General features: G+C 41.6%; 1 protein-coding gene across 1 annotated transcript in view; it reads right to left on the reverse strand.

The window, feature by feature from the left end:
- Positions 1 to 12,433, reverse strand: part of DOCK5 (dedicator of cytokinesis 5) — a gene marked incomplete at its 5' end in the record, with an annotated part of 172,525 nt that overhangs the window by 5,667 nt on the left and 154,425 nt on the right. Inside the window, 3 exons of the mRNA XM_081091307.1 lie at positions 6,011 to 6,177; positions 7,802 to 7,939; positions 8,565 to 8,648. Of these exons, the coding sequence (XP_080947433.1) occupies positions 6,011 to 6,177; positions 7,802 to 7,939; positions 8,565 to 8,648 (389 nt within the window). The remainder of the gene's footprint in view (positions 1 to 6,010; positions 6,178 to 7,801; positions 7,940 to 8,564; positions 8,649 to 12,433) is intronic.

Raw genomic sequence — 12,433 nt, forward strand, 5'->3', positions numbered from 1 at the left:
TAGGTTTTGCTTCATAAAAATAAGAAGTGTGGAGGGATGCACAGGTAGAGCGCAGAGGGTTTTTAGGACAGTGAGATCATTCTGCAATGGTGCATGCATGTCATCACACATTTACCAAAACTCAGAATGTACGACACCAAGAGTGAAGCCTAATGGAAACTATGGACTTTGGATGGTAAGGATGTGCCAGTATCAGCACCTCAACTGAAAAAGTACACCACTCTGGTGGGGGATGCTGACAATGGGGGGGCTGTGCGCGTGGGGGCAGTGTATATGGGAACTCTCTGCACCTTCTGTTCGAACTCACTGTGAACCTGAAACTGCTCTAAAAAATAAAGCCTATATAAAAAGACATTTTTGGTATGAATAAGACAATATAAAAACAACAGCTATCAGCTCTTAGTATCTAAAAATTAAAAGCTTCTGTTCAGCAGAAAGCATCATTAGTCAACTAAAACTATTTGCTATACATATTTTTTTAAATTGATTTGAGAGAGAGAGAGACATTGATTTGTTGTTCCACTTATTTACGCAAGTATTGGTTGCTTCCTGTATGTGCCCTGACCAGGGGTTGAACCAGTTGGCAACCTTGATGTATTAGGACGATGTTCTAACCAACTGAGCTATCCGGACAGGGCTGCCATACATATTTTTGATGGCAAATATCTTTAATATATGAGGACTTTTACAAATCAAAAAGGAAAATATGAGTAGTTAAAATATTTTAAACTTATCAAAGGATATAAACAAGTGTTTCATAAAAAATATCCAAAAATTTTTTAAAATTTTAGTGTCACTAGTTATTAAATACACAAATATGAAAACAAGATATTTGGAGAGGATAATCTGGAAAAAATTTTTTACATTTTATTTTGAAAATTTCCAAACATATAAGAAAGTGGAGATAATAATAATAAACTTCTACATACACATAAAAAATGATCACTTACGGCCAAGCTTGTTTCTTACACACCCAGTCTATTCCCGCCCATAGATTAGCTGGAAGTGACTCTTGGGTGTCACATCATCTCATCTATAAATATTTCAGTGCCTATTTCTATAAGACAGGCCCTATCTTCACAACTACAGTCCCGCCATCATTCCTAAAAAAGTAATCATTTCACCAAACATCCAGTCAATGGTCACATTCCCTGATTGTCTGATAACTGTTTTTGTAAGTGGTTTGTTTGAATCAGGATCCAAACAAGATTCATTCAGTGTATTTGGTTGATATGCTTCTTACGTCATTTTAAGCCCTTTAAGCTGTAGGTGCCCTTTCTACAAAACAGATTTTCCCTCTGTGTGGCAGGATGAGAACGTCCCAGAGAAGTTCGATTAAGGAACCAAGGGAGCCACAATGGGAGATGCTTCTAGAATGCAATTTTTTTTTATTTCAAATTATTCTCTCCTTTTCTGAATCACTTTTTAAATTTATTTTTTAAAAGATTAAATCTGAATTTTTTATTTTTTGGTATTTTCCAATTGTTACAGAGAGAAAAACAATCATCACCCAAGACTCTACCGGATCAATTATTACTTTATCAGAGAGACTGAGAACGAAGGTAAAGGGCTGTTTGTCACTAAACCAACAGTCCGAGAGACGTGAGTTTCGGTAGGGCCTAATTATGAACCAAATTAAACCACTGAACAGCTACATATAGTTATTTACAGTCCCACAGTGTCTGAATTATTTTTTTCTTATAACGACAACTTCAACAATTTTCCCGAAACATCAAAGATTAAATTTTTTTACAGTTTGGTTTGGAGCCCCTGCTCCGTGGTGCTCTAAGCAGGCACTTAGCTGGCCAGCTGCGTAATCACTCCGGCTTCCTTAACAAGATGCACCGTGTTTCATAAAGCAATTCTCTCTCTGGGCCTTGGTCTCTCATTTGCCAAACAGGATGGATACATTCTACTTTCTGCCAACGAAGAATTGATCCCGTACAGATGGAACACCCATATCACCACGGAAGTTTAATGAATACTGTGCCATAACACTGGCGATAGGAGACTCAGGGTCATCAGGTGTGAATCCGTTTGAGCTGTTTTAAAGACACATTCTAAATAAATGTTAGAAAATATTATCAATGACGACTTCGTGCTCACTGGGGAAACCTGGGCAAGAGCAATAACCCACTTGCCTGGGGTTCCCACGCAAAGAGAACCCCATTCACCTGCTTTGTTTACTGCCCTACTGTATCCGCGATTATGGAGTCTCTGGTTTTCAATAGCAACTTCCAAACTTTGCTTTTTTGAATGGGACAGAGTGTATTTCAAAAAGGAGTTAATGAACAGCACAGAATTTCTATGCTTTCTAAAGCAGGTAGTATCTCTTTATGGCATGAAAAAACCCACAGAAGAGAAAAAAATAAATGATTCAGGAATTATTTAATATTTAGGACTTCAAAAGATTAAATACAGGGCAAATACTTAATATTAGTGAATATATAATAAAAATTATATAATCACTTGTATTTCCTATATTGCATATGGCATTGCATATTGGTATTAGTATGTTAAAATTACCACAAAACCTCACACTCTGACTAAGTAATGCGAGCTTCCAGAAATGCATTCCTCATTTGATCTTCACCAAAAGGCCAAGAAGTGATCTGAGAATGCATCCTAATATAATCAGTAAGTTAGATGTACATGTACGCATGTTTGCTACAACTCTTAATAACAAAAATGCATTTTATATTGATACAAACTAATGTTTTATATTGAACTATAATAAACTTTTATGATTATCTGTTTAGAAATAATGACACAGCTTAAATATTTTATAGTAGGAGAAGGATGAACTAAGGTACATTTGTACAATGCAATGGTATGTATCTATGAAAAATTATATTTAATTACATAGCAACACGGAAAATGCTGATAATAAAAAGAGAAAGAGGAAAAGCAAATTACCAAACTATATATATATTTTTTTTATTGCTTGAAGTATTACAAAGGGTATTACATATGTGTCCATTTTATCCCCCCGCCCTAGACAGTCCCCCAGCCTCCCCTATCCCCCAGTGTCTTATGTCCATTGGTTATGCTTATATGCATGCATACAAGTCCTTTGGTTGATCTCTTACCCCCCTACCTCCTGCCCCCCAACCCTCCCCAGCCTTCCCGCTGCAGTTTGACAATCTGTATGAGGCAGCTCTGCCTCTGTATCTATTATTGTTCAAAAGTTTATAATGGTCTCTATTATCCATGAATGAGTGAGATCATGTGGTATGTTTCCTTCATTGACTGGCTTATTTCACTTAGCATAATGCTCTCCAGTTCCACCAAACTATATTTTTGCTATAATTGTAACTATGTAGAGCTACCCACGTCATGGAAAAGGATGGATTAGCAATTTTGGAATACTAAACATTTGATTTCCGGGTAGGGAGCCATTGGACAGGTTATTTTTGTGTGTTATAATATGAAATTACAGATCTATGAGTAAATGGTGAGTCAGGTGGCTTGACTTATTTCAACACTAAAATACATAATGAAGTTAGACAATGAAGTTAGGTATTCATCATACATATTCACGTAGGCAGGTCACAAAACGGTACCTGCAATGCTTCTGCACTTATGTACAATGTCTATGTACTTTTCCTGTATTAGCAACTCAAACTTGACAGTGGTTACTTCTGAGTGACAAAGTTATAAGCCTTTATTCTTTTAAAAGTTTCTAATACTTTGAAAAATGCCTACATGTACATATATTAACTTTATAATTAGCAAAATACTATTTTAAAATAATACCTTTAAAACAAAAGAACACGTCACAAATGCACTCCTTCAAAATATTTTAAATTTGAGGCTGTGGAAAGGCACCCTGTGCTCCTGGCAAGGAAAGCTCCGTATCACAAAGCCACCCATCCTCCTAAAGTTAGTCCATAAATGGAATGTAAAAGGGGATCGTAGACAAATTAATCCCAAAGTGAGCAATGGGTAAAACTAGGCAGGTAAATTCGGAAAAGGATTACTAGATGTTAAAAATCTTTTAAGTCTATAGTAATCAAAACTGCATAACAGCAGTGGATAAACACAAAGGTAGATCCAAAAAAAAAAGGGGGGGGGGGAGTCCACAAATAGGCTAAAGAACATATAAGAGTGTGATATTTTTATAAGGTTGACATTTCAAATCAATAGAGAAAAGACAGCTTGCTTACTAAATGTTATAGAAAGAACTGGGTAGTTGTATGAGGGGAAAAAGTTGGCTTTATACCTCACACTTTATATTAAATTCCAAAGAATCCAGATTTAATTGTGAATAGTGAAACCCTAAAATTAGTTTCTTGTAGGGAAGGCCTTCCGTCATGATATTATATGCAGAAGTTATAAGATCAAACATTAATATACTTGATTACATAAAAAAGTCAGAACTAAAAAATTAGAAGCGAAGTCAAAAGATAAGGAGATCTGCCCAGCCAGTGTGGCTCAGTGGTTAATTTTTGAGCATCAACCTATGAACTAGGAGGTCACGGTTGGATTTCCGGTCAGGGCACATGCCCGGGTTGCAGGCTCAATGCCCAGTGTGGGGTGTGCAGGAGGAAGCTGATCAATGATTCTCTCTCATCATTTATGCTTCTATCTCTTTCTCCCTCTCCCTTTCTCTCTGAAATCAATTAAAAAATATAGATATGTATATATATATAATATATGACATAATATATATATATATATATATATATATATATATATATATATATATATAAAAGACAAGGAGATTTAACCAAACCACTATGCTGTACACCTAAAACTAATACAAAATAATACTGAATGTAAACTATAATTAAAGAATAAAATTTCAAAAAACAAAGGAGAAATTACAGGAAACATTCAACTCATATCACAGACATGGCCAACATCCAACAGAAAATGTACACAAAATATTTGACCACAGTTCATAGAAAACAAAACACAAACATCTACTAAACAGGTGAAAGAATGATAAACTTCATACAAGATAAATAAAAAAAAAATCCCTATTCCAAGAAAATATTTTCCACCTACCAGATTGGCAAAAATTAAAAAGACTGGTAATATACAATTTGGTGGCAAGGTGCAGGTGACCGACCAGGCATGTATGCTGCTGGTGGGATTGTAAATTGGTATAATCTCTATGGAAGTCAGTTTAGAAATAATTTTGGAAATTGCAACTATATAGGTTTGACAGAGCAATTTTACTTTGGGAATTTTTCTCATGTGGATATATTTATATATTTGAAAAATAACTGATTTTTAAGATTCCTAGTTGCTGCATCAACTAAATGACCGCCAACAGGCTCTGGTGGCATGCATCCAGTGCAGACACACCACAGCATGTCTGCAGCTCGAAGTAAAGAGGGGCTCTCTATGCTCTGACATGGAATAATTTAAAGATCTTGTAAGTGAAAAAAGCAAGGGAAACAGAGTATTACACGCTGCCGTTCATAGAATAAGAAAGTGTGGGGAGAAATGTGTGTTGAGGTATTGCTGTGCACCTGTGAGGAGCTGCTGGAAAGGCAGCAGGAACCTGGACGCTAACATCGCCTGCCTCTGCAGAGCGGCACTGGTAAGCTGGGAGGCAGGGGTCCATGGGAGATGCTTCATGATAAAGCTTTTTGTACCTTTGGAATTTCATATCTTGGGGTTAGATTAACTATTCATGAAATAAATTTAATTTTAAAATTATTTTTTAAAATTAAAATGATAAAAAAATGAAGCAATAACTACAAGTTATTGTGAAAAAAATCAATCAGAATGTGATTAGGTCGATGTTAGGATGTGATACTGTTATGGTTCCCTCTCCCCCCCACCCGTTTTTCATAGCTGTTGTTATCATTATGTAAATAATGGTATTCCTCATGAGGGAGAAAATAAGAATGACCCAAAGGCTAATAACCCATGAACTCTGAATAATTTCCCTTGTGAGGATAAGTATCTACATTGACCAAGGCTCACTTTGGTAACAAAAGTAAATATTGGAAAGGAGTTACCCGCCCCTCCTGGCAATTAAAGATCAAACCCTTACCCATCGGATCCTGGCCTGGAGGAAGCATTGTCGGACGAGTTGGAAGAGGTGGAAATCACAGAGGACGTCACCGAGGTGATGGACAATCTCCGCAGCGTAGACGACATGATGTAGGGCAGCACAATGGACCCCGTGCGGCTCTGCTTCCTCTCGGTCAGGTTGGGTGGCTGGAGAACACGTGCCCCTCCCGGTTAGCTGGCCCAGAACTCAGCCCAGAGGAAGGAGTGCTTGTGGCAAGTGCCCAACTGTATGGGCTGGCACCCCATTCTGATTGGTTGGTGACTGTGCTGCCTCAGTTGTTAAATAATGAAGCACTTATATTCTTATTTATAAACACAACTTATGTTAAACCTACTTTGTTTCTAAGACTAGAAAAAATACACCGTAATTTGCTGTCAGCCACATGAGAGAGACATAACCAATATGTTCGCCCACCAATAAAACAGCAAAATCCTCCGCCTGCTTTTCCAGATTTGCTTCTTTCAGGCATTAAAAAAAAGTGGAGTATTAGAAACATCATGCAGCCAGAGAAAGTAAGTTGGGATCATAGTACTGGTCTAGTGTTGTCTCATTGGTCATAATTTACCCCTGGCCAGCCTCCAAATTCCCATACAGAAAAAAAAAATAAAGAAAAGAAAAGGAATATTGGCCTAATAGAAAAGTTTTAGACTGAAACTGCAAACCTGAATCTCAGCCTGGTGAATCTCAGGGAGTCAGGGAACACTGACCTACCTTCATGAGAAATTTCTCAGTGGGACATTGAACCCTACATGCCACCATTTCAAAGTTACATGCTAATGTTGACCTGGATCTAATCGAAACCAAACTCATGAGGTGAAAGTCACAGTCTCTGCCTGCCACCTAGGAATTTGTGTGGGAGACAAATTTTCCTAGGAGAAAACTCCTAACTGGTGGTAGGTTAGGAGGCAAATTTCAGGAATTCATGATTGAACACTCAGATGACGGAAAGCGATGATCAAACAGACTCTCTGGAGAGAAAGGCAGTGGAGATGGAGGTATGGGAAGAGAAGAGAGAAGTGCAGAAAAGAAATCTAGAGCTTGATTTGAGGAAGAAAATCTGAAAATCGGAGGTTCCGGAATAAGGCAGTTAAATAGAGCAGGTGAACTCACGTTAAGAAGAGCAGATAAATGAAGGTGGGACCAAGCAAACAATTGACTGCTGAAAAGGTTAGCACATGCACCCCCCACCCAACTTCTCAAGAGGAAAAACAGAAATTTGTTGCTGTGAGAAATGTGTTAGAATGGTCAAAAAATTATGAAATCAGCTACATGCATTGCAAATGTCCTTCACAATTCTTTCTCACTTCAAAGGTGTCAAGAGTGAAAAATTATCAAAATAAAAATATATTAGAAAAAAACTGTAAGAATTGGGCTAAGTCAGGACAGGAACAGCCAGTTTCTGGGTTCAGGGGCACCTCAACTTCTAACAAGAGTCGTTCTCAAAGCGCAGGCCCTGCACCAGCCGCATCAGCACCACCTGGGAGCATGTTAGCAATGGAAATTCTCGGGCCCACCCCAGCAGCTTGTGTTTTCACAAACCTTCCAGAAGGTTATGAGGGTTGTTCAAGTTGGAGAAGCCCTTGGTAGCAGGAGGATGGTAGAAGGTCAACAGGTGACCATGGCTTCTCTGACATTCCACGCCCCCATCACCCGACCCCTATTTTCATGCCACCTCCGCTACTTTGACTCATTTGGCATCTGAAAAACCAGTCAATACTGTAAAAGGTAAGAGAATAGAGAAAGCTTAAAGGCTATGTAGACAAAGCCTACCAGTGTGATAACCCCATACAGCCTTTCCACTTTCTCCTTGAGCTCCCGGAAGCAAGAGGACAATCGGTTGTGCAGCGGCTTGAGCTGCTCCGTCAGCTTCTCCCCATGGATGCGGATCCCCTCTGTCAGCAGCGGCATCTGCAAAAAGGGCATGGAAAGACTGCAATGTGGTTTTGGATGAGGGATCATTCAGATTTGGGGAAAGACGGAGGCTGGGGATGGACAGGTAAACAGGCAGACACAGCGCATATCAAATGAGAAAGCTACTTGGCGGTGCAGTGCTTGGGAGCTGAACGCCTTGAGTCAAAGAAGCAGAGGAATGCATGCCCCATGGACACAGGCAAGCCCTAAATGGCGGAGGGCTGCCAGACAAGGCAAACCCATCGGAGCCCGGGCCTTTCTGTGGATGAGCAACGATAGGCTTAAGCCTTCGATGGCGTGGATGGCTGCACTCCCTCCCACTGTTCACTGAAGGAGTGAGAAAGAGAAAGACAGGCCAGCGTCTCTCAGGTGACACAGGCCTAGAGTCTCATCTCTAAAAAGGCCCCTCTTAACACTGTGCAGTCTAATGGCTGCTATTCCTAGGTCGCTTTGCCAAACAAAGGGATAGGTTGTGATGCCATGGTGCTTTTTTAAAAAAGGGAAAGTAACCCTAAAAGTGAGCCGTAGACTTGAGCCCTAGAGAAGATGTTACACTCGTGTACCACAGCCGCCCCCGGAGGGCAGCGGGAGCTGCCCAGCCACACGCCACCTGCGGGCACACCTGTAACGCGATCAGCCTCTTCAGCAGCTCGATCTTCTCCTGGTCTTCAGGGTGCTCCTGCAAGTACTTTTCTGTAAAAAAAGCCTAAAAGCAGAGCACATGGGAGAGTTAATGAGAACACATACCTGTCTGTGTATTTGGCCCTAAAGGAGGGGAGGGGAGCCCGGGAGGCTGAAACATGCCTTCTGTCCTATGTCATAAACCAGGAACGGCTAAGTAACAGCACAGCCCGCATCCATAGTGAACAATTCAAAAAAGCAGGTGCTATTTTGTGGTCCTTCTGGAATCATGCAGTTTCTACCAAGAGCACATTCTTAACAATAAACACACACACACACACACACACATACACACACACACACGCACCAATCAAGTAATCAGGAGCAGAGAAGAATGTCATTTTTTTTTTTGAGGAGCGGGAGATTGGGGGGAGGGCGGAATAGAAGAAGGAGGAAGGGAAAGGCACCAGCTTGCTCCTGGAGGGAGAGCTAGAATGTCATTCCTTAAAATAACTATTCCAAAAAACTGCCCTAACCGGTTTGGCTCAGTGGATAGAGCGTCGGCCTGCGGACTGAAAGGTCCCGGGTTCGATTCCGGTCAAGGGCATGTACCTTGGTTGCGGGCACATCCCCAGTTGGGGGTGTGCAGAAGGCAGCTTAGATGTTTCTCTCTCATCGATGTTTCTAACTCTCTATCCCTCTCCCTTCCTCTGTGTAAAAAATCAATAAAATATATTTTTTAAAAAAAAAACACAAAAAACTAAGAAAAGGCCAAATGACCATATCAAAAAGTTATGTGTCAGATTAAGTACACAGGTATTATAAAGAAGGGAGCAAAAAATTAACAGACTGGAGATGTGGCTGATGGATTTTCTGCTCTATCACGTGATAACAGGCTGCACTATAATTTTTTCCTATATTAAGTGAAGATTAATACCTGTATTTTATTACTAACCACCTATCCAAAAAGTTATTTTGAGGACAATATGAGACAAAGATGTAAAATGTTTTGAAAATGTTAAATGCATTTATTACATATCAAAATTACATCACCTATAACATAATCATTAAAAATTCATAGTCCCATGGCCAAAGCCCTGTAATAGGAAAATAAAACTCAAACTATAAATATAGGAGTTACACAGATTATCTAAAAGACAGAAGTCATTAGGAAAGAAAACAGAATTCTATAGTGAACATTTCCAGTAAGCATTCACACTGGGAGTTCTATATTTTCTCCCGGTACCTTCATTTCTGAGCGTGCTTTCAAAGACCAACCTTCAAAGAACTCAGGAATGTGTTCTCATTAACACTCCCATGTGCTCCATGTCTAGGAAAGCCACCCTATTACATACAAGCCGAGGGTTCCTGAAACTACAGGATACAGTTAAAAAAGTGGTCGGCCCATTTGGTGTGGACAACAGAACATGCACAAACTCTCTCCTTGTGGGGAGATGTTATAGGTTGAACTGTGTTACCCAACCCACACCTCCACCCCAAATTCACATGGGAAATCCTACACCCTGACACCTCAGGGTGTGACCTTTTAGAACGGGGTACTGTGGAGACAGACATGCACACAGGGAAAAGACTGTGTGAAGAGAAACAAGAAGACAGTCATCTCCAAGCCAAGGAACCCAGAGACTGCCTGCCCATCACCGGAAGCTAGGAGAGGGGCAGGGCTCCTTCCTCACAGCCCTCGGAAAGACATTTCCCCAGCCACTCATTCTAGCGAGGTTCTTAATCAGAGGGACTGTTGATATAAATGAAAAAGTAGTATTTGCTTAAATCTTCATCTACCTTCAAATACAAGCACTTTAAATTTTTGACAATTCAAAAAATTTTTCTGATATCTATATATATAAAAGCCTAGGCAACCGTTATGACTGGACGATTGGCTGGTAGCTATGATGCACACTGACCACCAGGGGGCAGACGCTCAATGCAGGAGCTGCCCCCTGGTGGTCAGTGCGCTCCCACAGCCAACCTCCTGAGGTCGGCCAATCTCCCACGGTCCCTCCCCCTGGCTGGCCGGCCCCCATCAGTCCCGACTGGGACTGGGCGAGATAGCCCCGACTGGCCCTGATTGCCAGTGAGGCCGAGGGACCCTACCTGTGTACAAATTCATGCACCGGGCCTCTAGTATAATATAATGCAACTAAATTCCCAATAGCACCTGAGGGCTTCTCCACCCCCTGCTCCTGAGTGGCAATTGGGGCAGTCGCCACTGCTCGCACTCGCTGCTGGCACAGGCCCCAATTGCTCTGTGCTGTCAGGTGCGAGCGGGGCAGGCGCTGTCAGTGTGTGGGAGCAGCAGTGGCAGGAATGGGGCTTCAGTGGGAGGGGCCAGGCGAGGGTGCGGAGGATGGGACAAGACCAGCCCCTGTGCCCACCGCAGCCTCGTGGCCCACAGTTCCTTTCAAGGTGCATGAATTCATACACTGGGCCCCTAGTTATAGTATAAAAAGGATCGTATTTTGGATCCCAGTTTTTTATTGAATTCCACTGTAACACTAGAAATTATTACTGAAACATAGCAAGGGCAAACTGGATTTTACTGCTGGTGGTGAGAATCAGCCCACTTAACGTCCACTGACCCTTCCCATCCATCTTCCCCCGACCACCCGTCAATCTCCAGGATAGTGCACAGCGGAGTACTAGCCAAATGTTTATTTTTCAAGAAGAGGATTCCAAAATTATTTAGCCACTAAAAATGTACCTAACAATTACAAAGCCTGCCTCTACTAATTAGTTGACCCTTAAACAACAAGGGGGTTAGGGACACTGAACCCCACAGTCGAAAATCCCTGGAAATTTTTTATTCTACAGTGTGCCCTTCATGTCCATAGATTTAACCAACTGCAGGTGGAAAACTATTTTCGAGCTGTATCTGGGAATGTGAAAGTACTGCTTTCTATTCGTAGTTGACTGAATTCACGGATGGGAAAGCCAGGGATCTGAAGGGCCAACTATACTTAATGAAAACGTCCAGGTGGAAGTGGACCTGCACAGTTCAAACCTGTGCTAGTCAAGGGTCAACTGGATCCTTAATTGGACTTTACTTACTGGATGCATCCCCTCCATTGCAGATGGTGCCACACCAACCCTATGCAATGGAGCACAGGGGAGCGCTCCTTTCATGTGTCCCCCGAGGAGCAGATACAACACTTACTTGACCTAATTTAGTTGTAGAGCCTGGCCAGCATTTGTCCACACATCCTCTGGCCCATCAAGTGGGGGTGGGATTCCTAGAGGCTAATTCTAAACAAAGCGTGCTCTGCCTCCCCGACACATGCTGCTCCACCCCCAGAGCGTCCTCAGTGGTCGGCCCACCTGCACCCTTACACCTCCCAGGAGAGTTGGAGGGGGAGAGAATAGCAGGTGAAGCAACTGGAGATGGTATGTCTGACTGATCTTTCAGTGACTCTTCTCCAGGCAGTAGCCTAACCCAGGCGGGTTGCTGAGGGTCTCCAGGAGCTGTGAGGTTGGGGACAAGCTTTTCATTAATTTCACTTGGCTATTCATATAAAAAGGGGGAATGAAAGCCTCTCAGAGAAGTGGTAAGAAATGAATTCATCAGCCGCACAATGCCACAGAGAGGCATGGTGACACCCAGATCTTTGAGTCCTGTGGGGTCCCGGGAACTCAGCCTACCTTCTCTATTGTTTTCTTTTTTTGTTAACCCTCACCCAAGGATATATTTTCTATTGATTGTTAGAGAGAGTAGAAGAGAGGGAGAAAAGGGAGAGAGAGAGAGAGAGAGAGAGAGAGAGAGAGAGAGATTGAGATTGGTTACCTCCTGCACATGCTCCTGCAACCCAGGTATGTACCCTTGACTAGTAATTGAACGCAAGACCCTATGGTGCGTGG

The sequence above is a fragment of the Myotis nattereri genome (genome assembly GCF_964212035.1).
Source record: "Myotis nattereri genome assembly, chromosome: 5".
NCBI lineage: Eukaryota > Metazoa > Chordata > Mammalia > Chiroptera > Vespertilionidae > Myotis > Myotis nattereri.